General features: G+C 39.0%; 1 protein-coding gene across 5 annotated transcripts in view; it reads right to left on the bottom strand.

Annotated features, from left to right (window-relative positions):
- GART (phosphoribosylglycinamide formyltransferase, phosphoribosylglycinamide synthetase, phosphoribosylaminoimidazole synthetase) overlaps positions 1 to 27,212 on the bottom strand; it is a 63,366-nt gene extending 36,154 nt beyond the window's left edge. For 4 of the 5 annotated variants that reach the window (XR_010068085.1, XR_010068084.1, XM_063305409.1 and 1 more), the window contains exons 1-7: positions 21,022 to 21,129; positions 17,542 to 17,690; positions 6,955 to 7,050; positions 5,957 to 6,131; positions 5,734 to 5,845; positions 3,229 to 3,297; positions 1,810 to 1,935 (exon numbers count right to left, since the gene is read on the bottom strand). Coding sequence is in view for 3 of the 5 variants with exons in the window: in XM_063305409.1 (XP_063161479.1) it covers positions 1,810 to 1,935; positions 3,229 to 3,297; positions 5,734 to 5,845; positions 5,957 to 6,131; positions 6,955 to 7,050; positions 17,542 to 17,686 (723 nt within the window). In the remaining 2 variants the exon portion in view is untranslated. Of the gene's footprint in view, positions 1 to 1,809; positions 1,936 to 3,228; positions 3,298 to 5,733; positions 5,846 to 5,956; positions 6,132 to 6,954; positions 7,051 to 17,541; positions 17,691 to 21,021; positions 21,130 to 27,134 lie in introns of those variants that run through there. The other variant, XM_063305410.1, reaches the window with a different exon arrangement.
- Between the last annotated feature and the right edge of the window lie 310 nt (positions 27,213 to 27,522).

Below are 27,522 nucleotides of genomic sequence, written 5' to 3'. Positions count from 1 at the left end.
AACCTAATTGCTTTTTAAATTTTGTATAAATTCTGAGAACTTCAGATCAACATTATTGTGGGAAGTGAACCATCACAGACTGTTATCAAGGGAGTATAACTCTCTAGTAGAGCACATACTTGACCAGTATGAGGGCCAAATGCAATTCCAGCCACCTTCAGCTATAAAAGATCTCAGGATAGGAAACAGGCCTCTGTCCAGTGCTTTGGAGCACTGCTGCTGGTGACTGCAATGTACAAAGCTCGCTATATGGAACAATGCTTTGACTCAACCTATAACAACTTAATACATTCAATTTGCTGGTGTATAAATGCAATATCACTGTTGTGATATTTTCTTCTGCTCTAAACCATAAACTTTAATCTTCTTTCATAAAAGAAAATGAGTATGTAGCCACCGAGCAGCATGCAAGATTTGGACACAATTTGGTCCCTGGCTGTATTCTTCTTTTGTCCTTTTCCATGAGCTACTTAGTACCTGGAATCTCCTACTCCTATTCTCAAATGCTGGTGCATAAAAAGGTTTATGTTCTTGAGCCTTGTTTAAAAAAAATCATAAGAGTGCAGACAGAGAAACAACTTAAAAAATTATCAGCAACAAATCATGGGAATGGAAAACTCATAGATAAAATATAAATTTGTCAGAGCATATTTATATCCTGAAAAGACTGAATCTGCTATTGTGAGCACTAAATTTCCATCCTATAATAAATTTACAATGCTTCATTATTTAGGAAGACATTATAGTGCATTTTCCTTACCCATTAACTATGAATGCTATTTCTGCTGGATAAAACTCAGTGTTTTCACGATAAACGGCAGACTTAAGGGCTCTTTGCACTTATTTATTTATTTTTCAAATTTAATTACCGCCCATCTCTCTGAGTGGTTAACAAGAAAACCAGAATAAATAATCATTAAAATATAATACAATAAAACCACATTCTTAAACAAAAATATAATCCAAGATATAGGTATTAAAAGTTCTTAGTTTACAGTAGCATTTTCAGGGTGCTAACCACCCCCAGGGTTGGTTACTCCTCCTCCTGCCCCACGCGAGATGGCACAGCCAGGTCTTCACCTGTTTCCAGAAGGCTGGGAGAGTAGGGGCTTGCCTCACCTCTGGGGGAAGAATGTTCCATAGGGTGGGGGCAGTGGCAGAGAAGGCTCTCTTCCTGGGCCCCGCCAATTGACAATCTCTCATGAACAGATCCATAACATGCCTTCTCTGCTTGACCGGGTGGGACGGGTCGATGTAATGGGGATAAAACGGTCCCTCAGGCAACCTGGACCCATGCCATGTAGGGCTTGAAAGGTAATAACCAACACCTTGAGTTGGGCTCAGAAGCAAACTGGCATCCAATGCAGCTCTGGCAGCAAAGGTGTTACACATGCCATCCTTGGGGCACCCAAGTTTGCTCGAGGGGCCGCATCACTTCCTCTTAGAGTGACCTTATTTTTTACTGTGCCTCTCCTCATCCCTCTGTCTATATTTTAAAAGTGTATAATCCCAATTAGAATGTGTCTCATTCTAATTTTTGTACAGTATCTTTTTAGTGTTTATATCATATACTATCATATGAACACTAAATACGATATGACCATTGCCTCGTCATAGCGTACCATTATCCCATTAAGAAGTGATATGAAAAAAAGTGGTAACAATTATTTTACACCATCCATTTTTCTTAAAATCTAAAGGAAGAACAAGAAGGGTATCTACAATTCTGACAACCCCTATTGGTTTCCCATAGCTGGTGCTTCTTAGAAATGAGCCTCCTAAGGAAATTCAGCATGGCGGGCACCTTACCTGAGGGGCCGGGGAGTATGCACCCATTCCACCAGTGTTTGGTCCTTGATCACCATCCATTAACCGTTTGTGATCCTGGGCAGGAGGCATGGGAGCAACAGTGACGCCATCTGTGAAGCACAAGCACTGTAAGGAAACAAATAATAGATAGAACATAAGAACAGTGCAGTGGGAATGGCCTTAATATTAGACTTACAGTATTAATAAGCTCTTAATTATAAGTAACATCCTGCTTATAACAAGAGATAGGTTAGTATATAAATATACTTTATTTCCATTGGCATTCTTGAATAAAAGTTAATTATCTGAAAAGAGTAAATACATGTAATATAAATTTCATTAGAATCTAAGATAATTTCAAGTACTTTATGTAAGGGATTATTACTGAGAAATAGTAATGTCCAATACCCACACCCTTCTACAAAATTTAAATATTGTTTGTTTAAAACACAGATGAGCCTTGTAGAAAAAGGCTAATTAAGCACTAATTGTGCGTAAATCTTGAAAATCATAATCCATTTTTTCCCCTTCATTTGATAAAATATCCAAACTGTACTGATTTATTTTATATGCAACTCCTCTTATCTGATTAGAATCTGTCTCTCTGGATGTTGTTACATTTCTTTATGCTGCTAATAAAATCAGAGGAGAGGTGATTGCTCCTCCGGCTTCATAATTAAGGAAATGTTAGATTTAAGTCTTTCTTTTTGGCTTGTGTACAGTATCTCTAACCACCAGTTTATACCCAGTAATAGAGATTTAATGAGAATTCAGAATTATAGTATTAGTACTAGCGATAATAGTCATTTTAGTCTTAAGATTTATAGTATTAGCAAAAATAAACATTTTGTTTTATTTTTTAAATTTTACGAACTCTTATTCAAGCCCAATATTCTGGTTTTGACTGTTCATTCTATTCAAATTGTTGGATTGACTGGGTAATACTATGCTTGTGAATGACCAAAATAGAGATTGAATTGGATTTCCTGAAAATCTCAGCTTTGATTTCAATTAGGAGTTTTCTTTATCAGCAGCAAGGGAAATATTCAAGAGAAAGCCAATTTCAAGTATCATTGATAAAACAACACAATATTGGATCATCTGCTTTGTTTTAGAGATTCATACAGGAAGAGCTTGATTTTCTAATTTTTTTAATTAAAACTTCTGGATAATGTTCAAAGTGGGAATAATATAGCCAAAGTTAAACACATTTAATTCCTATTATTTTTAGTAAGGAAGAGTTAAGCAGATATTTTTGTTGAACTCTTCCACTGAAATCAAAGAAGCATAAAAATAGTTACCTTGACTGGATTTCTGCAATGTTTTATACAAATTTTAGAAGGAATAGTTACTCTGTGCATGAATAAAAGAATTATAGGATGGACTTCAACAGATTCCCCTGAAATCTTATTTACTTACAGAAACTTCTTCTCCTTCAAGAAGTTCCTCAACCACGATAGTTTCTCCAGCTGCTCCAAAAGTTTTATCCTGCATTAAAGATACATGCATATTTTATGCAGTCTGTAAACTTAGTGTAAAGAAAAACAAGAATTCTTTTTCAAATTCCAAGCAGTGATAGAGATTTTTTTCTTTTAATTCTCTGCATTTTTCTTTTTTTAAAAAAAATACTAACTTAGTCTACTCATATGCAAAATCCATAATTTTTCATTCATTTCCAGTTCCAAGTTTATTAACTCCCTCAGACAAAAACAACTGTTTGTGGGTTTTGAGAAACAAACTACAGACATTCTTTAAGTAGCTTTTCCAATTTGGTACTCTCCAGATTTGTTGGATTACAGTTCTCATGATCTCCACCTAGCCTGTTTACCTATGCTATCTTGGCTGATGGATGTTGTAGTCCAATTCATTTGGAGTCACTAGGCCAGGAAAACTGCCTTAAATCAGAGCTCTATAGCTCATTTTCAGCATGTACAGTATATTGGGAAAAAATACCCAGTGTTTTCACTGAGGGCTTAATTTCAAGTAATACACATAGCAAGTTAATTGTAAGGCAGTCTTCTCCAAAGGTAGTGTTCTCCAGATACAGGGACTTCAATTCCTAGAACTCTTAGCAATGAATGGCTGGGTTGGCTGGGGAATTCTGGAATTTGAAGTCTGAATATCTAATGGGGGATCAAGTTGGGGAAGGCTGTTAAAAGGTTATCCTAGCCATATTTACTCAGCGGAACGGCACAGTGTGTTCAGTGAATTCAGTCTCCTGATGAGCACAGGACTGTTGTCTTTACACTGATTTCATTGCAGTATTAGGCTTTCCAGAAAATAATTTAGATGGAAAATTAATTATGCATATAAATGAAAAAACAAAATTTATCTACAAGTCCAGTGAACCTTTTGGGCTTGGTGTGTCAAAAATTCAGAAAGTGCCTAACTTGACTCTGCTGGCATGTCAACCCCCCCACCCCCAAAAGAGAAACAATTCTTTACATATTCATTTATTAAGAAAAATACAATCCAATCATGTGAGGTGTGGTTTCAGTTACCAAAGAAACTGAATGAACAAAAGGCACTGCAACTCCCCCACCCACCTATCTCCCCCTCCATCTCTGCCCTTTTGGCCACCCTGCACCCTGCCTTGAGGGCGGCAAGCAGCCCCAGAACCGCACAGCTCTAGGGCTGCTTGCCACACCACGGGAAGCTGCAGCCACCCCAGCCCAGCCCCAGCCGCAGTCACCCTCGCCACCTCCGAGAGCCCTGCCGCCCTGCCCTCCACCGCCCCAGCTCACCTGGCCATTTTCTTGTTCCCTCCTGTGTGAAGCCAGTTCCCGCAGAAGGAGCCGGTTTTGTGTGAGGGGGCAATAATAATAATAATAGTTTGTTATTGCCCCTTTGTGCAAAGCTGGTTCCTGGAGAAGCTGCTTGCAATTTGTGCGAAGGGGTGTGGAGGGATGTTCCCTGGCACGAAGGAGTGCCTTTGAGTGAAGGGGCATGCTTTAGCTGGCTTCGCTCAAAGCTGTTCCTGGAGGAGCCGCTTGCAATTTGGGTGACAAGCCAGCGTTCACCAACACCTGGCAACAAGGGGCATATCTTGATGCAAAAGGGTGTGCAGGGGTGCCTTTGAGTGAAGGGCACGCCCCTTGCTGTCAGGTGTTGGTGAATGCTGTCATGTCACCCAAATTGCAAGTGGCTCCTCCAGGAACTGGCTTTGCATGAAGCCAGCAAAAGCACCCCCCTTCACTCAAAGGCGCCCCTTTGTGCCAAGGCACAGCCCTTGTTGTCAGGTATTGGTGAACACTGGCGTGTCACCCAAAATGTTGTGGCATGTCATCTTTGACATGCTTGTCATAGGTTCGCCATCACTGTACTAGTCCATACTTAAAAGCAGTGCTGAAATGATAATGTTTTGGAAGAAATATAGCAAGAAACACACAGATGTTATGCCAGGAGAAAGAGCTGCAGTTTGACAGAGCAGCATTAGCACACTACAACATTTTTTTTCAAGCTAAAGCATTTCTTCCTTTTTTTTTTAGGATAGTAGTTATATGTTCTTGGCAGTCCAAACTAGATCTACAGATCCAAGCAGTTCTAAAAACTTATGCTTTTATCCTACAAATAATTTCCTGATTGTCATTACCAAAGATCTTAAAAATATTTTATAAATGTTGGCATCAAACAGAGACTGTATATTCACAGTGCTGTTGTTGTTAGACATAAGTTACTACTTGACACAAACCGAATGGTGCATTTTGAGCCAATTAGCAATATCTAAACACTATAAAATGTAAACCATTTGAACTCTGTTTCTCAGACTAAAAATCTTGCCCTGGGTGATTTGGAGAACAAAATATACCAAATTAAACAGAAGCCAATTTCTTTTAATTATAGTAAAATATTTCTGGTCATGGTTACATTAAATATAGTGAAACACATTTGTACACTGTTCAAGCTTGGTCCTTTCCTACTCACTCGCATTATTTCATGCACAGCTTGGCAGGCCTCTTCTTTGTTAGCAGCCACAATCACTCCTTTTCCAGCAGCCAGACCACTCGCTTTTACAACTAGGGCAGGGAATGATGCACTTTGGGGTAAAAAAAAAAAAGTAAGCAAGCATGTGAGATATGATATGAACTGTAAGCTCTAACACTTTATCAAATACCAGAACAATGGAATACAAGATGCTCTACTATACCTAGTAATAAAAGTGCAAGCTTCTTCCTCATTAGTGAAAGCTTTCCATTGTGCAGTAGGGATGCCATGACGATCTAGAAAGGCTTTGGAAAAACTCTTACTTGACTCGAGCTGAGCTGCCTTTGCTGTAGGACCAAAGCATCTCACACCAGCAGCTGCCAAGTCATCAACAATTCCTAGCAAAAAACATGCGTCAAAGTCAGATAGACTTTCATATGAGTACATTGAAACACAACTGCCTACATGAACTCAGTTCCCCAAGTGCATATTTTTATGTAGCCCAAATGGCACTATCCACACCCAAAATAGAGGTATCAGCAACATGTGGGGAACTCAACATTTTGCAAAATACTAATAAACACCCAGTGAAAATTTGAGCATGCTCAACAGCCATAGAATGCCAGTAGCTGCTGGAGTGGGAGATCAGAAAATTAGAAAAGAGGAGGAATGGAATATACTTAAAAAAAAATAGGTGGATGACTGGCACCTTAAAAGGAGCACTGCAACTCTTCGAAAATTCTACTTCTTATATCTTTTATGGCTTAAACATACCCTCCAAACTGGGATGAGATTTACCAATATGATGGGCATCTATTGCTTTACCTATTTCTTTGTCAGCATCATGTGAGAACCCTGAGTTGCTCAAAAGAAAATACTACATCTTAAACAAAACTGACCCACCAAATATTTCTTAATTGTGATCCAATTATGGCAGCAGGCTAAGGAACTCCGTTAACTAATAAATAATAGTGTTGTTATATCCGTTGTTATATTCTGACTAAATGTATTCTGTAGTGCGTGCACATTACATACATATGCATGTTTAGATCTAACTATTAGTATATCATTTGATATATTTATGTAATAATTATATAATGGCTAAATATTAAATATTGCCTAGAATATTTTGTAAAACTATTTAACATCAATCAGTTAATAAGTTAGATAGGAGAATGGAATTGCGAAAGAAAATATTTTCATAATCTCATTTGGACATACCAGCAGCAAGGGGGACTTCTGGACCAACCACCACAAGGTCAATCTTCTGGTCTTTGCAGTATGTGGAAAGGGCAGCATGATCACTGATTGAGATTACTATCAGGAGATTAAAAAAAAACCTGGCAATTATTTATTACTTACAACATGATTCCACCCCCTTCCATTTTTTTGTGAGAGAACCAAAGAATTTAGAAATAGAATTGTTTCTTAAAAATAATTACAGGCATGGTGTGAGAAACTGGGGAGGCTGTGAAAGAAAGGGAAGAGATAGCAGTCAAGTCAGTTCCCAGTTTATTTTATCCTCAGTCCAGGTGGAAAGAAACCTGGGAAAAAACATCTCAAAGTATTCAAAGAGATGCCATCTTAGTTTACTCACTATAAATGAGGTTGGGGAATTCTTATCAGAGTATCCAAGATTCTGAATTTACTCCAAATAAGCACTACAGATACTTTATTGAAATCTGTGTGGTTCTTGATTTCTTGGTCTTGTTCAGCCATACGGGGCTTGACACATTGGGAGAACCAGATCAATCACTGATGTGGAGATAGACCACTTAAGCCCTTTGACCAGCTGTTGTTTCCCAGTTCAAATCACTCTTCCCTGTACTTGCATTTTTCATTGAGAAAAACTTCTGTTACATCAAACGGATGCATTTTCCCTCAATGCATCCATTTGACGTAACAGATACCTTTTCCCTTTCTACAGATAGAAAGTATTGGGATGGGAGAACATCAACTGCAACAGGGGACACCAAGATGCTCACTTATGCTGCTGCATCTGAAATTGTTTACATTTTAATAATTGCTGTGTGCTAATTAGTTGGCTATATAATCCAAGGTTACACAATTAGTTTCATAACTGACACAACAATTTAGCCTCTCCCTTCCTGATAAATTGCAGAGTATGTTTATTATCTCATATCCCAAGAACAAGGAATTCCGCAACAATGGAATTCAGACACTTCAGATCCTTGATTAATTCAGGTAATGATGTTCAGTTTGTAAAAGGGAATTTTTGAAGTCATGCCACATATTGTAATTCAGACCAAATGGTTCTAGGGCATGATATAGAAGTCTAATGTTAAATCTTGACATACATTCTGGCAAAACACTCACTGAGAAAAATTCATTCTTATAAATAAAGTTACGTACCTTACTTTTTATTTTTGGAATATACTCTCTTCCCTCATTGAGACATAGTTACTTACAAGTAATGTTTGCTTGGAAGAGATAGAAAGCCAAGCATGAGATAAAAAGGACATCATTACCATCACACTTTTATCAAGAATAAATAAATCCAAAGTCTAAAGTGAACTGGCAAAGGTGAACCAATTAGGCAAGACCATCTCTTACTGCCCCTCCTTTATTTCTGGAGAGCTGTGAGCGGTGTTACTGCAGCATTAATTTTGGCAAACATGTGGCAAAGCTGTTTCGCTGACCTGGGACATTTAACATCACGCTGTGATATTATTCCTGAAAGGGTTTCATTTAATTTTCACATAAGAAAGGCAAGGGCATTGAAAAGAATACTGTCGTTTTTTAGGGCAGCTTTAGGATTTACATTGTGACAAAACTTTTGCTTCACTTTAGTACTGCTGACTGAACATCTGGAATACACTTGCATGCTATTTTAAATAATCAAACCAACAGTCCAAGAAGTTGGTTTGTCTCTTACAATTTATTTTTGAAAACATGATATTTAGGAAACAGACCCTTATTAATGGGTTTATGGAAAAATATGGAGGGCAACAAAAAATCTCTATAGTCCTAGTGTATTACATTCTTTCTTCTTAACTAATTTTCTGTCTCTCCTGCTTCTGAGCAAAAGGATGGGCAATAGCAAAAAATATGCACTTTGAAAATGGCATATTGTTGTTGTTTATTCGTTTAGTCGCTTCCGACTCTTCGTGACTTCATGGACCAGCCCACGCCAGAGCTTCCTGTCGGTCGTCAACACCCCCAGCTCCCCCAGGGACGAGTCCGTCACCTCTAGAATATCATCCATCCATCTTGCCCTTGGTCGGCCCCTCTTCCTTTTGCCTTCCACTCTCCCTAGCATCAGCATCTTCTCCAGGGTGTCCTGTCTTCTCATTATGTGGCCAAAGTATTTCAGTTTTGCCTTTAATATCATTCCCTCAAGTGAGCAGTCTGGCTTTATTTCCTGGAGGATGGACTGGTTTGATCTTCTTGCAGTCCAAGGCACTCTCAGAATTTTCCTCCAACACCACAGTTCAAAAGCATCGATCTTCCTTCGCTCAGCCTTCCTTATGGTCCAGCTCTCGCAGCCATATGTTACTACGGGGAACACCATTGCTTTAACTATGCGGACCTTTGTTGTCAGTGTGATGTCTCTGCTCTTAACTATTTTATCGAGATTTGTCATTGCTCTTCTCCCAAGGATTAAGCGTCTTCTGATTTCCTGACTGCAGTCAGCATCTGCAGTAATCTTTGCACCTAGAAATACAAAGTCTTTCACTGCTTCTACATTTTCTCCCTCTATTTGCCAGTTATCAATCGAGCTGGTTGCCATAATCTTGGTTTTTTTGAGGTTTAGCTGCAAACCAGCTTTTGCACTTTCTTCTTTCACCTTCATCATAAGGCTCCTCAGTTCCTCTTCGCTTTCAGCCATCAAAGTGGTATCATCTGCATATCTGAGATTGTTAATGTTTCTTCCAGAGATTTTAACTCCAACCTTGGATTCCTCAAGCCCAGCTTGTCGCATGATGTGTTCTGCATACAAGTTGAATAGGTAGGGTGAGAGTATACAGCCCTGCCGTACTCCTTTCCCAATCCTAAACCAGTCTGTTGTTCCGTGGTCTGTTCTTACTGTTGCTACTTGGTCGTTATACAGATTCTTCAGGAGGCAGACAAGATGACTTGGTATCCCCATACCGCTAAGAACTTGCCACAATTTGTTATGGTCCACACAGTCAAAGGCTTTAGAATAGTCAATAAAACAGAAATAGATGTTTTTCTGAAACTCCCTGGCTTTTTCCATTATCCAGCGGATATTGGCAATTTGGTCTCTAGTTCCTCTGCCTTTTCTAAACCCAGCTTGTACATCTGGCAATTCTCGCTCCATGAACTGCTGAAGTCTACCTTGCAGGATCTTGAGCATTACCTTACTGGCATGCGAAATGAGTGCCACTGTTCGATAGTTTGAACATTCTTTAGTGTTTCCCTTTTTTGGTATGGGGATATAAGTTGATTTTTTCCAATCTGATGGCCATTCTTGTGTTTTCCAAATTTGCTGGCATATAGCATGCATTACCTTGACAGCATCATCTTGCAAGATTTTGAACAGTTCCGCTGGGATGCCGTCGTCTCCTGCTGCCTTGTTATTAGCAATGCTTCTTAAGGCCCACTCAACCTCACTCTTCAGGATGTCTGGCTCTAGCTCACTGACCACACCGTCAAAGCTATCCCCGATATTGTTATCCTTCCTATACAGGTCTTCTGTATATTCTTGCCACCTTTTCTTGATCTCTTCTTCTTCTGTTAGGTCCTTGCCATCTTTGTTTTTGATCATACCCAGTTTTGCCTGGAATTTACCTCCAATGTTTCTAATTTTCTGGAAGAGGTCTCTTGTCCTTCCTATTCTGTTGTCTTCTTCCACTTCCGCACATTGCTTGTTTAAAAATAATTCCTTATCTCTTCTGGCTAACCTCTGGAATTTTGCATTTAATTGGGCATATCTCCCCTTATCACTGTTGCCTTTTGCTTTCCTTCTTTCTTGGGCTACTTCTAGTGTCTCAGCAGACAGCCATTTTGCCTTCTTGGTTTTCTCTTTCTTTGGGATGTATAAAATCTCTATAGTCCTAGTGTATTACATTCTTTCTTCTTAACTAATTTTCTGTCTCTCCTGCTTCTGAGTAAAAGGATGGGCAATAGCAAAAAATATGCACTTTGAAAATGGCATATTAATGAACCATTATTTGTGGATGCAGTATGTATCTTCTTCAAATCTGGAAGATACTGTCTTATATGTGCTATGTGTGGAGAAGATAAGAAACAGCGTCAAAGACTCCTACTCTTTATTCTCAAACACAAATGAGAAAATTCTAGAGAGGGGACCCTTGAACTATTGGTTATATTCACCAGAGCTCTTGAAGCTGGCAAGTACCTATATCCCTGGGAAACCTTGTTAAATGTTACATTCCAGTGACAGAATGTATGACTGATCTATGGATCTTACTCTTTGTGCTTCTGAAATAACATCTGAAAAAAGCAGTTGTATATATTTTGACACTGACATTGGAAACTGAAACAGAAAACCATCACTTTCTGCAAGTGGAATATTATTTTCTTCTCTGGATATTACATGAAAAGCATAAAATATAAACACATGCATTCACAAAGAATATCAAGACTGCCTCCTCTAAGAGGCTCAACCTTTAAAAAAGCAAAAACCAAAACATGTAAACTGCTTATGCAGTTAAGATTGTTCAGCTGTAACAAAAAACAAACAAACCCCAGTTTGGTATTGCAACACCAAGCCTTGAGTTTCAAATATATTTTGTCACAAACCAGGATTAGAAGTTACTCATCACCAGAACTCAGCCCAAAATTTACCAGGTTTGGTGTTGAACCTGAACGCTCCCAGGATGCCACATGGGAGACAGCCCTTTTAACCAACAGCAGATCTTTAAACTATGGCTTTTGATGTATAATTATCTGGTAAATCTGTTTTTCTCTGCTCCTGCTTAGTGTATTTCTTTCTTACAATTAAGTGTACCTGCCTTTCAGAACAAAAATCACTGCAAGAAAAAAAAATATTTTTTTTAAAGAACAAACCCTATTTCTAGGATCCTTCCAACAGAGCATTTGATAGCAATGGTTTTGAGAGTCACCTGGCTTCTGGACTGCTTTCCCCACTCTGGTCAAACCCATCTTAAAGAACACCACTATGCAATGGGTACACAGAAACAGCCAGAGTTTTCCTTGAAGTGAGGGCATCTCTTATACTAAAAAAAAAAAAAAAATTCTGGCTCAGAAATTAGGGAATTGCTATCTGACATTTCCACAGGACACACGGAAATTTCTGACTAAAATTCTTCCAAGCCGCTTATTCAAATCAGGGTGTTATATAGACAGAACATGCGCCTGAAAGCTGAGCTAAATGTTCCCTTCTTCACTATTATTTTAAGTAGCTACTTATATGCAGATGACATTTATGTTTCTTCTTTCTTCTCTGAGTGTGCCAATAGCAATGTCTCAAAAAATAAATGAAATTGCAATGATGACCATAATGTTGGTCTTATCATGAAAGCATTATTATTGAAAATAAATCAAATTTAATTCAGTGAACATAAAGAAAAAAGATTTTTGTTCAAAACTGTATATTTCAACATATCATATGACCATCACATGAATGCCATGGGACATCTCATTCTCCTCATGAAAAGGATAACTAAATGGAGGAAATACATTTTTTAAAAATCTGGCAGTAGTCTGAAAAGAAACAGGACTGCTTTATTACATATACCAAATTGCAGATGAAACAGTGGGCAAAGGGAATCCTATGCCTGGATTTTTCATGCACAGAACACAAGCAGAAATTCCATTTGCCGGCTCGCTGTGATGAGAGTTTTGGTGCATATCAGTAAGTGTGATGGACCCAGAAATTCTTCCTAACCTTGGAAATAGGCACAGGAGGATAAGGAGCAAGCTAACAATTATACTGGGTTGCCAAAGGCTCCAAAGTACAGTGCTACTGTTGAAGGTTTGAATTCAGCCGAACCTTTGTTAGAGGAAGAGCTCCTTAACATACACGCTGAAAAAATACGGAGTAATTAAATAGCAGAGCATTCCATAAAAAAAGAGAGCAAATATTCATAACATAACATATTTCTCATGGATGCAGAATATGGGCTTAGCCCAGTTACCAATGAATGCTAAGAAACATTCATTATATTTGCAATAAAAGTTAGATTTCTTAAGAAACACATAAAATAGGAAAGCCTCATTTCTACCTCACTTTTAGTTTAGCATTTTGTTTCTCACAATGGCCAACTGGATGACTGTGGTGCATACAATCAGGACTCAAACACATCCCTCTCCCACTATTATTCCCTTAGAACTAGTATTTTACATCTCATTCATTGGCTTCTCAGCCTAATATTTTGAGAGAGGAGGAAAAACTTATCTTTATCCTCTTTATTTAAGCCATGCATGATTTTATACATCTCAAGGGAAAGGACTGACTCCTATCAACCACTAAGTTTTGGAATGCAGTTCCAGGTACAATGTACTGTATATAGTAATGAACTGGATTGGAGCTGAAGGTGCAACACAGAGTAATGTTTCCTCCGTATATATTAACAAAATTAAATACTCATGAAATTCAATGTTTTAAACAGAGAAAAAATAGAAGTTCAGTCATACACAGCATGTCCCAAGAAGCAAACTTTAAACTGCTCACTGTAAGCTGTGCAGATTCTCTCTGTAAGTCCAGAAAGGTCAAAACACTGATTAACCAAGCTGCTGTTCCTGTAATTCAATATGAAGCAAAAATAGCAAGACACTATTTTTTCATTTCAGAGGAAACCTCAAGGAAAATTGACACATCCCTCCAATTTCAAGGTATGAGAAAGGCTTGGTATACACATATAGAAGAATTAATGGACTACTTTTTAAACTTGCTTAAAAAAACCCTTCTAATTTCTTCCAATTTTCCCCCAGGATCCATTCCTGACTACCACAACATAGTCTGTCCCATATTCAGCATGTCTCATCACTGTCTCCTTCACAATTTATCTCTTCCTTTCATCATAAACCATCCAATCAATCATGCATAACTATTTGGATTTTAAAACTTTTCCCAGTTTAGATCCAAAAAGCAGCATATCCCTAATCACTTATTTTGATTCATATCTTTGTCATATGTACATGTGAATAGATTTATGCTTAGAAACATAACCCTCTGTAACAATATTCCCCCCAAGGTCCTCACAGCCTCAAACCCACCTATTGTTAAGAGAGGTCATCTGCCGCAGGTCATCAACAAGTGCAATCAGTGCTGCCTCCATACTGTGACCCAGCCTGATAATCCATCTACTCCAGAATCTTCTGGAGCTGAAGCCCAACTGTAGATGGAATTCATCTAAGACTAGATGGAATTTGTCCCAACTTGTTTCCTCCCTATCTTCTTTTTCTCATTCACTTTCCCCCTCGTCTCCTCTCCACCGCAGAGATATCTTGCATGCTTACTCATTGCTTTCCCGCTCTTGGACTGGTAGAGAGACCTTTGCAGTAAGACAGCCAGACCTGACCCACTTCCTTGGATAATGCCTCCTTCACTCCCTTAGGCAACTCCAACTTCCTGGACCATCTTCTGTGGCCAAGCTCAGTGCAAGTTCAGAAGTCACCCCTACCATGAGTACAAGAGCGGACAGGGGTTCTCAGAGGACTGTATCTTCAGGTGCGCCAACCATGCAGCCCAAGCAACAAGGTCTTGCTGTTGCTGTGAGACACACTGGATCAGCTGGAAGCAAGCTGTTAAGTCACTACCACAATGCTGCTCTTTTTCCTGAAGCACTTCCCATGGTTTAGCCTGAGCATCTAAGAAGAACTCAGCATCCTGGTCTTGGCAGGTAGTGTTCTCAATTGTTGCAGACTACAGAAGATGACTTGGAGAGTTGCATAATTCATATTTTATGACATACATATTAGCCCTTTTATTCTTAATTAAATCTACACTTTTGCTTCCATGCATGCATTCATTAATTCTATTCCCTAAGATCAGACCACCTTCAATGAGGTCTATTACATCCTTCTCTTTCTCTTAGTTTCACTAACAAACAACATATCTATTTTTCCTTTCCTTTCCTTTCTTAATTCATGCTCTTCCATCATGGTTTTGGTCAACTGAGAAGGTATAAACTAGACAGCCATTTTGCCTTCTTGCTTTTCTCTTTCTTTGGGATGTATTTTGTTGCCGCCTCCTGAATAATGTTGCGAACTTCTGTCCAGAGTTCTTCCGGGACCCTGTCTACTAAGTCCAGTCCCTTAAATCGATTCTTCACCTCCACTGCATATTCCTTAGGAATATTAGTGAGCTCATATCTAGCTGATCTGTGGGTCTTCCCTAATCTCTTTCGTCTGATCCTAAATTGTGCAAGAAGAAGTTCGTGATCTGAACTACAGTCAGCTCCAGGTCTTGTTTTTACCAACTGTATAGTTGTCTGCCACCTTTGGCTGCAAAGGATGTAGTCAATCTGATTTCCGTGTTGTCCATCTGGTGCAGTCCATGTATAAAGCCGTCTCTTAGGTTGTTGGAAGAGAGTGTTTCTTATGCAGAGTGACTTGTCTTGGCAAAATTCTATCAGCCTATGTCCTGCTTCATTTTGTTCTCCCAGGCCATGCTTACCTGTAATTCCAGGTGTCATTTGACTGCCCACCTTAGCATTCCAGTCTCCTGTGATGAAAATGACATCTCTTTTAGGCATGTTGTCCAGTAGGTGCTGCAGATCCTCATAGAACTGCTCTACTTCAGCTTCTTCAGCATCTGTGGTTGGGGCGTATATTTGGATCACTGTGATGTTAGATGGCTTGCCCTGAATTCGAATTGAGATCATTCTGTCGTTTTTTGGACTGTATCCAAGCACTGCTTTAGCCACTTTACGATTAATTATGAAGGCTACTCCATTTCTTCTGTGGTCCTCTTGTCCACAGTAGTAGATCTGGTGGTCATTTGTTGTGAAATGGCCCATTCCAGTCCATTTCAATTCACTGACACCCAAAATGTCTATCTTTAATCTTGACATCTCACCAATAACCACATCCAATTTGCCCTGGCTCATAGATCTTACATTTCAGGTTCCAATGGTGTGTTGATCCTTAGAACATCGGATTCGCCGTTCACCGCCAGCCACTAGCCGTCCTTTCGGCTTTGAGCTAGCTGTGTCATCACGTCTGGGGCTAGTTAAGCTCATCCTCTGTTCCTCCCCAGTAGCATTTTTACCATCTTCCGACCTGGGGGTCTCATCTTCCGATGGTATACCGACATATCTCTGGTTGTACTGATCCATTTAGTTTTCACGGCAAGAATACTGGGGTGGGTTGCCATTACCTTCCCCAGGGATCGCATTTAGTCTGACCTCTCTGTCATGACCTTCCCGTCTTGGGTGGCCCTTCACGGTTTAGCTCATGGCATCATTGAGGTGCTCAAGCTCCAGCACCACGACAAGGTAATGATCCTTTGCTGAAGATACTCAGTATATTGCTTATTTTCCAAGAATCATAGGGATGGAAGGGATCTTGGACATGAACCCTCAGACCATCCCAGACAAATGAATGTCCAAGCTTTGTCTGAGAGGATTGTTTCAAAGCTTTGTTTGAAAATCTCCAGTGATAGAACACCCATGACTCCAGGAGACAGACTGTTCCACTGCTTAAAGCATTCACGGACAAAAAATTACTCTTTATTTCAGACTTGGATCTCTGAAATGCTTCCATCTGTTGGTTCTTATTCTATCCTCAGGTACTATTCAGAGTAAATCCACACCCTCTTCCTTGCAAGTATTGGAAGACTTATCATGTCTCCCCTTAGCCTTCTCTTCTTTAGGCTAAACATACCCAGTTCTTTTAACTGGTCTTCATGGGCTTTAGTCTCGAGGTCCCTGACTTTGTTGCTCTTCTCTGCACTCTTTCTAGTTTGACATCCTTCTTGTATTGTGGCAACCAAAACTGAACACAGTATTCCAGGTATAGTCTGACCAGTGCAGTGTAGAGTAGAGCCACAATTTCCTGTGATCTCAGTGCTATATCTCTGCTGATGCAGCCCAAGACGTCACTGGCTCTTTTGGCGGCTGCAACACACTGCTGACTCATGCCTAATCAGTGGTTTCCCAGGACACCTAGATCCTTCTCACAAGTACTACTGTTGAGCCAGCTATCATCTATCTTGTTCCTGTCCATCTGTTTTTTACTTTCTAAATGTAGAACTCTACGTTTCTTGCCACTGAATTGCATTTTGTTGGAAAAGCCCCAGTGTTCAAGTCTGTCAAGATCCTTTTGAACTTTAAGCCTATCTTCTCAGGTGCTAGCAATCCCGTCCCCACAGCATTGTATCATCTGCAATTCTGTGAAATACCCTTTTTATCTCCTTGTCCAAATCATTTATAAAAATGGTGAAAGCACTGGGCCCAGGACAGAACCCTGAGGTAGCCTACTGCATACTTCTTTCATTAGAGATGTGAGTATACATTTGGAAAAGGGATGCACATACAAGTATTCCCCTTTCTAACAACTCGGAGTGTTTCCACAGATATTCTGCAGTTGTCCACAGAAGTGCAGAGTCAAGGAGAATTTTGAATTCATGTTTTAATGCCATTATTAATGCCAGTGAAATCACAGAAAAAAATAATGCATAGTGAGGATTTTAGAAGACTGGTGGGTACTATGAAAGAAACAAATTCAGGTTTTTGGATGAAAAAAAATCTGTATACCCTATTTTTATTTTTTTATTCTTCCAGCAAATCTACAAAAGACGAATGCATGCAGGAAAGCCACAAATTTATCAGCACAAAAGATTGAAACACAAATCCTTAAGTGCTATAGATCTTATTTCACATTTCTATAAGTTACCTGAATTAGAAATTTTCCCATCATTGGCTGTTCCAGCATTTCCTGGAGCAACCAGGACTTGTTTCAGGTGTGGAGACTGTGCCAATTTCCAAGCCAGAACATGTTCTCTGCCTCCACTGCCAACCACAAGCACTCGATCAGCCATCAATCTGTGCAGAAGGAAAACATGCAAATATTAGATGTTGCACTGAACCACCGCTTCAAAAACTTGGTTTGTACATTTATCGCAACAAATTTCTTTTCTCCTCCAAAAAAGAAGCCATATGTTTATATAAAAAGCCAAAACATTTTAACACCATTTTTGTCATGAGTACTGATGGCGAGCAGGAGGGGGCCCCAATCCAGGGGGGAAAACACATGCGTAGTACTGAGGAATTAAGCAGCCATTCAAAGAGACACAGATCAGACCCGCCTTAACTTTTGGGGTTTATCTGTCTGGGTTTTTCCCACGCTTCTTCAGTTTGTTAGGATTCTGTTTTATGTAGCAGTATAGGGACGCGGTGGCGCTGCGGGTTAAACCGCTGAGCTGTTGATCGGAAGGTCGGCGGTTCGAAACCGCGCAGCGGGGTGAGCTCCCGTTGTTAATCCCAGCTCCTGCCCACCTAGCAGTTCGAAAACATGCAAATGTGAGTAGATCAATAGGTACCGCTTCGGCGGGAAGGTAACGGCGTTCCGAGTCGTCATGCTGGCCACATGACCCGGAAGTGTCTATGACAACGCCGGCTCCAAGGCTTAGAAACGGAGATGAGCACCGCCCCCTAGAGTCGGACTCGACTGGACTTTACGTCAAGGGAAACCTTTACCTTTACTAATAAACACTAGAGACCTACTCCTCGTCTCAGCGTGATTTCTGACTGTTAGGACAATTTTTCCAATCTATCCATTCATATAGCAAATTGTAACAATAGTATTAAAGAATTCATTTTTGTGTAAGAGGAATGCTATAAGCAGTGCCTCTTCTCAAAGTATTCTATTTTAATGCACTTTTAAGGATACATTTCATACTCCTCTGAAAGTGCACACAGGGCAGAGACAGACAAATGTCAAGGCTTCTTTCCATTTAACACCGGGATTTAAAGTACATACATTCCCACCTAGAAATCCCATAGAGTTCAGTTGGGCTTACACTCCAAGAAATATATTTATATATTTTTGGATTGCAGCCTGAGCCATGCACAGGAAAAACAGGAGCCTCAACCTCACCTGGCCAGGACATGGAACCCTGTTTCATCCCATTTACTTCTAATCAGCTAAACTACTCTACTTCAGGTGCACTTTGTCTTTTCTCTTTGGCAAAAGTACAAAGAACTAAGACTGGAAGATCACCCTGTCAGTGAGCTCTCTATTTAGAGCAGTGTTTTTGCTGCCTGGGGAATTCTGGGAGTTGAAGTCCATACATCTTAATGTTGCCAAGTTTGAAAAACACTGATTTAAAGTAACTGCAAACCAAGGTTTGGCTGCATGTGGTATCAAAGGCGTAGTTTTTTCATGAACACATGGAAGGCTGGGCAAGCGACATTTCTTCTTCTGTGGAATGTAACTTCTTTTTTCACTGAAAGGGAAGGTAGAAACAAGTGCTTCCACCTGCTGTATCAGTAATTACTGAACACTGATCATGACTAACAGCATTTTCTCTGACAGCAAAAGACAGCTTTCGTGGGGTCTTCCCTAGAATTAACCAATCCCAAACAAACAAACAAACAAACATCACTTGTACATTTTGTAGAGACATAATACAGGAATCTTTTATATCCACAATACTTTTAAATATGATTACAAATGTATTTATTTATGCAGCTGAAACATTTGTTATGAATTTTTAAAAGACACTGTAAGACAGATAAGCTGCCTTTGCTATAGGGATGCTTTTATATCCTGTAATGCTGCCAAGAAAATAGCTTGCTATTTAGTTAAAAATTTCACTTAACAAAGCTGTCCCTCTGTTGCAATCTTTGCAAATATGGCATTTGCCCTTCCCCTCCACCTGTGATGTCATCCTTAGTCAGGTCATTTACCTCTCTTGTCAATGTGCACAATTCCTCCTTTGCACGGCACGGATAAAATCAAATCCTGCTTTTAGATACTCATTTGGGGGACGAGAAAGAGTGTGAATGTAATGTAAAATGGCCTTGGAACTGGCAAGGAAGACACCCACTTATATAACGGCCTTCTCTAAAGTTAAGCAGAGCCTTCCTTGGTAGTAAGCACACATTCTTCTTCCCAGGCAGAGGGCTGTTATGTACTAAACAGACTTTGTTAGTTCACTTAGATTTTGCCAATCAAGACATATAAGTTATTCATCAGGGGTTTTCACAATCAAAAGATACAGTGATGATTGTAAAGAAGGGAAGAAAAAAGAATCACAACCCTTCTGCAGCAGCTCTTACTTCTGTCCAGAGGAACTTTTTAAAAAAAAAATCTATAGAACTGTGGCGTTCATTAACTCAGAAAACAGCAGCCAAACATTTTGGGCTACACATGTGTGCGGCTATCTGAAAGTAAATTTCACTTAACAAAGGAACTTGTTTTCAAGTAGACATGAATAAGATTAGACTGTACATCTTCCAGAAAAGTCATTTTTCTTCCAAAACAGGGTCTAAATTATTATATAGAGAGCTACATATTTAAAAACACCGCCTCATTTTGATATTCTTAATTTGTACAACTGTCACTTGCTAGCCATTTTGTCATGTTTAAAGTAAAGATTAGAAAAAAACTTTATGATAGAATTGGAAATTTAGAAAAAATAAGCTGCTTTGTAAAGCTGAAAAAGAAAGTAAATGAAATCCTAATATATATATTTACCTAGAAATAGGTTACACTGTATGTAAGACAATACAATGCTCAGTAGACATATATAGGATTGTATTATAAATTTCCAAATCCTATGCACACTTGAGACTAAATCCTATGGAATTCTGTTGCGTTTACTTCTAAGTAATCCAGCTTCAGACTTCTCACTCTATGTACGTGAAGCCCAAATGAGCACTCTGGATTGTAGCAATGAGGTGGATTCACGCATCATAATAAAGTATGATTTTTGAATGGTGGTTTGCTGATTAAATCACAACAGTTGGCAGTCACATTGTGATAATTTAAAATTACTTGCAATTGCACATTCAGTCAAGAAAGTTCATCTTATTGGGAACTGTGTATAATTAAAATGCAGAAAAATTTACTGATATGGAAAGAAATTCTGTAATTTCTTTCTGTAAATTCTGTTATTAACAATTTCATTACAGAAATTACATGCACCAATCTCTTTAATTTGAGAATTTATAATTAGTAACAAATCCAATATAACTTTTTTGAAAAGATATATGGTGTTAAGCAACAATGGAAATTACTTCCAGGTAAAGGCATTTACAATTATAATACAATATCCAAAGAATCAGAAGATGGTAATAGTTTTAATGATCAAACAAGTCATTCCCTTAGAACTGGTACTTAAAGGCTAACATTGACACACAGTGTACTTACTGTGATAGTAGCAATCTGCAAAGAGGAATATTCCAAAAAAGGCAGGCAAAAAAGGAAAGAAATAGAGAGGACCCTTCAGCTATAAGCCGATCAAGTTCATACTAATGACATTATGCAAGTAACCAATCAAAGAAGAGTTCAGTTCAGTATCAAAAGAGAGGGTGGTTACATCTGGTTATTTATATGTATTTTCCAGACAAGTTTATCTATAGTAGAAAAAAAATCAAATTAACAATTAACTGTCTGCTGTGTCAATTGTTCCCCATGTCCAAAAGTCTGTTCAATTTTTTAAAGAACATTTTATGTTATTCTGTAAACCAAGAAAGTTTTCAAAAGTGGTACAGTATGTAAGATAAAATGGGGATTTAGAGTTCAAAGAAAAAGCACAAAATCCCCCTAGATGTGTCCAATTTTTGACTTTCTTGCAACAACCTTTTTTGGATTCTGGCCATATTTAGTTAAATATTTGTGGTTAGCATTTGATAGGTTTTGAGCCCAGACTTGATCATCCAGATGCTAAGCAGTCAGACCTAGTTAAAACTTGGATGGAAAACCATCAAGAAATCCTAGGTTATAGGTTAAACTAGAAAGTTGAAAAACAACCTAGAAAAAGGCAAACCAATTCTGTCCAGTTGCCTAGACAAGGGATACAATCCATGCTGGAATTCATCTATATTAGCTGTTTGACTTCACAACCAATAATGTGTGCCAAAGCCTATACTTATGTGGCTTGTTTCAAAGTTTAAAACTTGCTTTGAGCATTCTCCCTTCCCCATTTCTTCTCCTTTGACTTCAAGCTAGGGGGAAGATATTAGCAAGCTGGAGCCACTTAGCTGCTTTTTTCTTGTTGTCAATAATTTTCACTACATACATACAAATTGCACACCAGTAATAATCACCATGTATTTTTAAAACCTATATTCTTCTGCAGCTACAGGTGCTTGTGTGTTGTTACTGAGCTTTTCACAAAGCCAGCACAAATGTAAACTAATATTTTACATTGTTAGTTGGAGCTCACTGGACTCCACTGGAAAAACAAAGCAAAAACTAAACACACTGGATTCCTCTGTAGGATGAATTGCCAGCACAAGTAACCTGCATAAAAATGCAACGTAAGCATGTTTGTCAGCTTGTAGCTACATGAATTAAAGTAAGTGAAATAGCAGTCGCAGTAAGACCTTCACTTTTTCCCACAACTGCAGTGCTGTAAATGGCCCTGAACTATATTACCAGATATGATAAAACACATATGACCTTTTCAACTCTGCCTACTGTTCCTGTATGCTGTGCATTGGAATGTGACATTAAACAGCAATATAACACTGTGGATACTGCCCTGTATTATGGATGTCTTCCAAACAATTGCATTGGGGGGGAAAAAAACCCTCAGCAATGCTTAAAAAGGGCTCTATTGATAATCCTTGCTTAACAACCATTCATTTAGCGACTGTTTGAAATTACAACAGTGTTGACTGAGGGGAACTTACGACTGGTCCTCGAAGTTGCAGTCATCATAGCGTCCCTGTGGTCGTGTGATTGTGATTCGGGTACTTGGCAACTGTCTTGCAATTATGACAGTTGCGGTATCCTGCAGTCATGTGATTGCCATTTGTGACCTTCCCTGCTGATTTCCCAAAAGCAAAGTAAATGGGGAAGGGTGCAGGAGGTTGTAAGTGGCTCCTGCTCTGTAGTGCCCATCTGTGGCACCTGCCCACCTGTAGCTCTCGTTTGCTGGCCTGCTTGCATGGAATGTGGTTTCAGCACCTTTTCCCACATTGAGGTCATGTGAGGTCCTCACTTAATGTCCAGCATGGTCCTCACTTAATGACAGCAACAGGGACTGCTGTCACTAAGTGATGCGGTCACGTGAGACTGCATTTTATGACCGCATTGCTTAGTGCAGAAATTCTGGTTCCAACTGCCAGCGTAACCAAAGGACTACCTGTACTGTATTTACTGAAAAGAAAGATGAATAGGGGAAAGATCATGTATGAGGAAATTATCCATTCCCGGTTTGGTTGCAACTTCCAAACTTAAATCAGTGTGTAAGTCCTGTCCTGGTTATTAAACGGATAAATTATGTGTAATTTATAGATTACTGTAATGCGCTCTACATTGGGTTGCCTCTGAAGAGCATCCGGAAGCTGCAGCAAGTGCAAAATGCACCCATGTGGGAAGTTATGGGCACTCTGTGATTAGTGCATGTGACTCCTCTGCTCCACAAACTACATTGGTCATCAGAATGCTTCTGGGTTCAGATAAGGTGCTGGTAATGACCTATAAATCCCTACATGGCGTGAGGCTGAGGCATTCGAGGGACCTGCTCTCCCAGGTCACATCTACCTATCCTCTCAGATCCAGCAGAAGAGGCATGTTGTGGATCCTGTTTATTATGGAGTGCCATCTGATGGGACCCAGGAAGACTGCCTTTTCTATTGTGGTGCCTGCCCTTTGGACTATCATCCCCCTCCCCAGAGATCACATTGGGTCTGACCCTGCTGTCCTTTAGCTTTGTCACCAGGCTTGGGGATCCAGTTGTGATGTGGAGCCGTTCAATGGTTATACTGAAAGCTTTGAATGTTTTCAGTAACTTGGCTGCTGAATATGTTATGGTTTTTAAATTGTTTTATATGTTTTGTCTATTTGTATTGTGTTGTTTCTGTTGATTTTTTTAATGGCTGTGAGCTGCCCAGAATCGTGCATGTGAGATGGGTAGCTATACAAATTGAATAAGTAAATAAATAAAATAATTTGACAAAACATAAATCAACTGGAATAGTGGTGCAATAAACAGAAGCAAATCAAGCTTAAAGAATACAAAGGAGTCTGCAGTTCTTTCTTGTTATTACAAAGTGTTTTTCAGACTGACAAAACCCCCTTTGATATCAGCAACATAAATTGTCAAAAAGTTGCAATAATGTTTTCATTTTGAAATAACTAATACAAATAACCAGTTTGTTATTCTTCCTCTGATTATACTGAACACTTCACCACCAAACAGTAATTTTAGGTTACTGGAGATATTACATATTGCATGGTTGAAAAATACTGAAACCAGAGTAAGCAATGCAATCCATGGTCTTTGAAATAGTCTCAGGAACTCAAAACAAAACAAAACAAAACAACACCCAATGATATGCAAAATAATTAAAATCACATTGTGCCTGGTATTCACAAAAATTATCTATAATTATTATGAAATTGTTTTTTCATTTAACTGATCTTCCATTGTTTCAGTTCTCTTCCTAACAACATGACAAAACGACTATTCTAATAGGCATATATACCAGCCATTATATGAATTTTTCATCAAGTAATACAGTTGCAATTGAAATTATTCAACCCTCATTGCAAATCAGGTTGAATGTCAAAATGTACAGACTTTCAGTTGTTTGCAGTGAACAAATCAAAAGCAATTGAAATAGCTCAACACAACAAATGCCTCAAGTAGTGTTCCCAAATTCAACTGAAAATGCAACTTATACTGACTTCTCCAGTCTCAAAATTATTCAACCGCCTGAATAGAATCCGTCACAACAGCCCACATACAGTATGCAAAACAGGTGTTGTCTCAAGCACACCTGATGCAACTAATCAGGGGCTTCATTAGTTGCACCAGGTGTGCTTGAGTTGGAACACATGAAATACCTGAACTGGCTAGGGGTTTGTTGAGTGTCACATTTGACTGCATGTTATAAATACAGTATGGCTAAGTCAAAAGAATGGTCCAAAAAGGTAAGAGATCATCGCCCTTCACAAACAGGGAAAAGGATACAAAAACAGCGAAGGCACTGAATGTTCCTAGAGAAACCATTGGAATCATAGTTCGCAAGTTCAAAGTTAAAGGAACAGTGGTTACACTACCTGGATGGGGCAGAAAAAGGAAGCTGTCAATGGCTGCAACCAGATTTCTGAGAAGGCAGGTGGAGAGAAACCCTCAAGTGACTGCAAAAGACCTGCACCAAGACTTGGTGGCAACAGGCACTGAGGTTTCAGTGAGCACAGTAAGGCCCATACTAAACACAGAAGGTTTCTATGCCAGAACTCCAAGACGTACACCACTACTGACCCAAAAGCACAAGAAAAGTTTGCTCCAATATGCTCAAAATCATATCAATAAGCCACAGACGTTTGGGGATTCTGTTCTGTGGAGCAATGAAACAAACTTTTCGGCTCGATGGATCAGCGGTATGTCCGGAAGAAGAAGAATGAAGCATATGCTGAAAAGAACACTCTGCCAACAGTTAAGCATGGTGGTGGCTCAGTGATGCTCAGGGGCTGCTTTGCATCCTCTGGCACTTGAAACCTGCAGCATGTGGACGGCAAGATGGATTCATTGAAGTATCAGGAAATTCTAGGAGAAAATGTCATTCTGTCTGTAAGGAAGCTGAAGCTTGGGCATCATTGGACCTTCTAGCAGGACAATGATCCCAAGCATACCTCAAATTCCACTAAGGCTTGGATGCAGAAGTAGTCCTGGAAGATTCTACAGTGGCCATCACAGTCACCTGACTTGAACCCCATAGAAAATCTCTGGTGGGATTTGAAGAAGGCGGTTGCCGCACGCAAACCCAAGAATATTACTGAACTGAAGGCCATTGGGCTACGATTCCTTAGGAATGCTGCCAGAAGCTGGTGTCTGGCTATGCATCTCATTTGCAGCAGGTCATAACAGCAAAAGGGTGTTCTACTCAGTATTGAAGACGCTTGCTGTGAAGGGGTTGAGTAATTTTGAGACTGGAGAAGTCATTACAAGTTGCATTTTCAGTTGAATTTGGGGACACCACTTGAAGCATTTGTTGTGTTGAACTAATTTGATTGCTTTTGTTTGTTTTGTTCATTGCAAACAGCTGAAAGTCTGTACATTTTGACATTCAACCTGATTTGCAATGGGGGTTGAATAATTTTGATTGCAACTGTACTTCTGAAAACATCTGGTAACATTTGCTTTAATATCACATCCTTGAATACAATGCTGAAAGGCCAAAGTATGAGCTTTCTAATAGTAACTATTTGTACTGCAACAAACTGAATTAGCTCTGGATGATTATGACTTTTTAAGAAGATGCATGCTCCAACAGCCCAGTATGAAAATTAGAGAAATTCCTTTTCCGATAGAAAAATTCCTGAAACAAAATTGATTTCAAAATCACTCACCTCATGCTTTTTGCATAGCAGAATGCAGAAAAATAAGGCAACACTACTGGATTCCTGCATGCCAAGGTGTGTGTTTAACAGTACTTAACAGCTTACCTATTTACACTTTAGCAAACGAGCATTATATACAATGACTTCTGGATATAGTTAAATATATTTAGATATGATTAAATATGCACTGATAGTTTGCATCTGTCTTTCTAACCCAAATTAGGACTATGCTCCCATAATTTCCAGCTACTCATGGTTACTGGGAATTTTAAGAGTTACACATCCAATGTATCTGGATGGTGAGGGAGGAAAGTCCAATTTATCTGGAAAAACAAGTCTCCCACATGGGTCAAAATCTTGTATAAATCAGGCCTAAGATCCCATGTGATTTTAAACGTTGGCACTCCAACTTATACAGCATCAATAAACATCCAGAAAACTGTAATTATGGCATTTCGTTATTTTTTTATTTTTCCTATTCAGTCTATTATTGCTTATTATTGAGAACATTATCATGTCACAGCAACGCAGCATATCCGCCCTAAATTTCTAGATAATGTGTAAAAATTATACAATCGTAACTTTCCACGAACAAGACATGTATAATACAACAGAAATAGAATAATTTTAGTTTTGCAAAAATGTATACAGGTACTTCAAACTCCTATAAAATCTTATACGTTAATTAATTAATACGGAACATATTGTTTTAAAAAATACACAAGCAACACACGAAAAACACAACCATTTATATCAAGAAAATATAAAAAAGCCTACTCGGAACTGGAGGAAAAACAGGAAGAAAGAAATTTACAAACGCTGTCCACGTGGTCAAAAATTAGACTCCTCTCTCATTAAGCAGCCAAAGCAATTACACTGCTACATATTCTAAAAAAGCACACCATAATAATGTGCTAGTTTTCATTTATTTTTTTCCTTCTCGCAAAGAGAAACCGAAAACTTACTTTTTTGGCAGATAACTCTTAAACAGCAAGCATACCGTTCCCCGCCAGCGTATGCTAAAAACTACTACTCCCAGAATGCTGCCGGTTCAGCGATCTTTAACCCTTCACAGGAAAGAAGAAATAGGACCGATTTCGTAATAACGGAGGGATTTATTAATGACCCTGAAAACTGAAGTTGCGGATATAGGAATCTAATCGAATAATAAAAAATGCAGAGCTAGCTCTTACAAGCGGATTTGCATCGGTGGATGCTTGCTATTATAGCAAAACCTTGAGCATTGCAAAGGAACATACTATATTATCAGAAATCACCTTTCAAAACTGCACTGTACAGTTAGTCTGTATAATTTAATATTTCAGTTAATAAAACATTGTAAACATAGGATGA

Source organism: Candoia aspera, chromosome 5 (assembly GCF_035149785.1).
Source record: "Candoia aspera isolate rCanAsp1 chromosome 5, rCanAsp1.hap2, whole genome shotgun sequence".
Classification (NCBI taxonomy): Eukaryota; Metazoa; Chordata; class Lepidosauria; order Squamata; family Boidae; genus Candoia; species Candoia aspera.
This window is presented reverse-complemented; position numbering and strand designations above follow the sequence as displayed.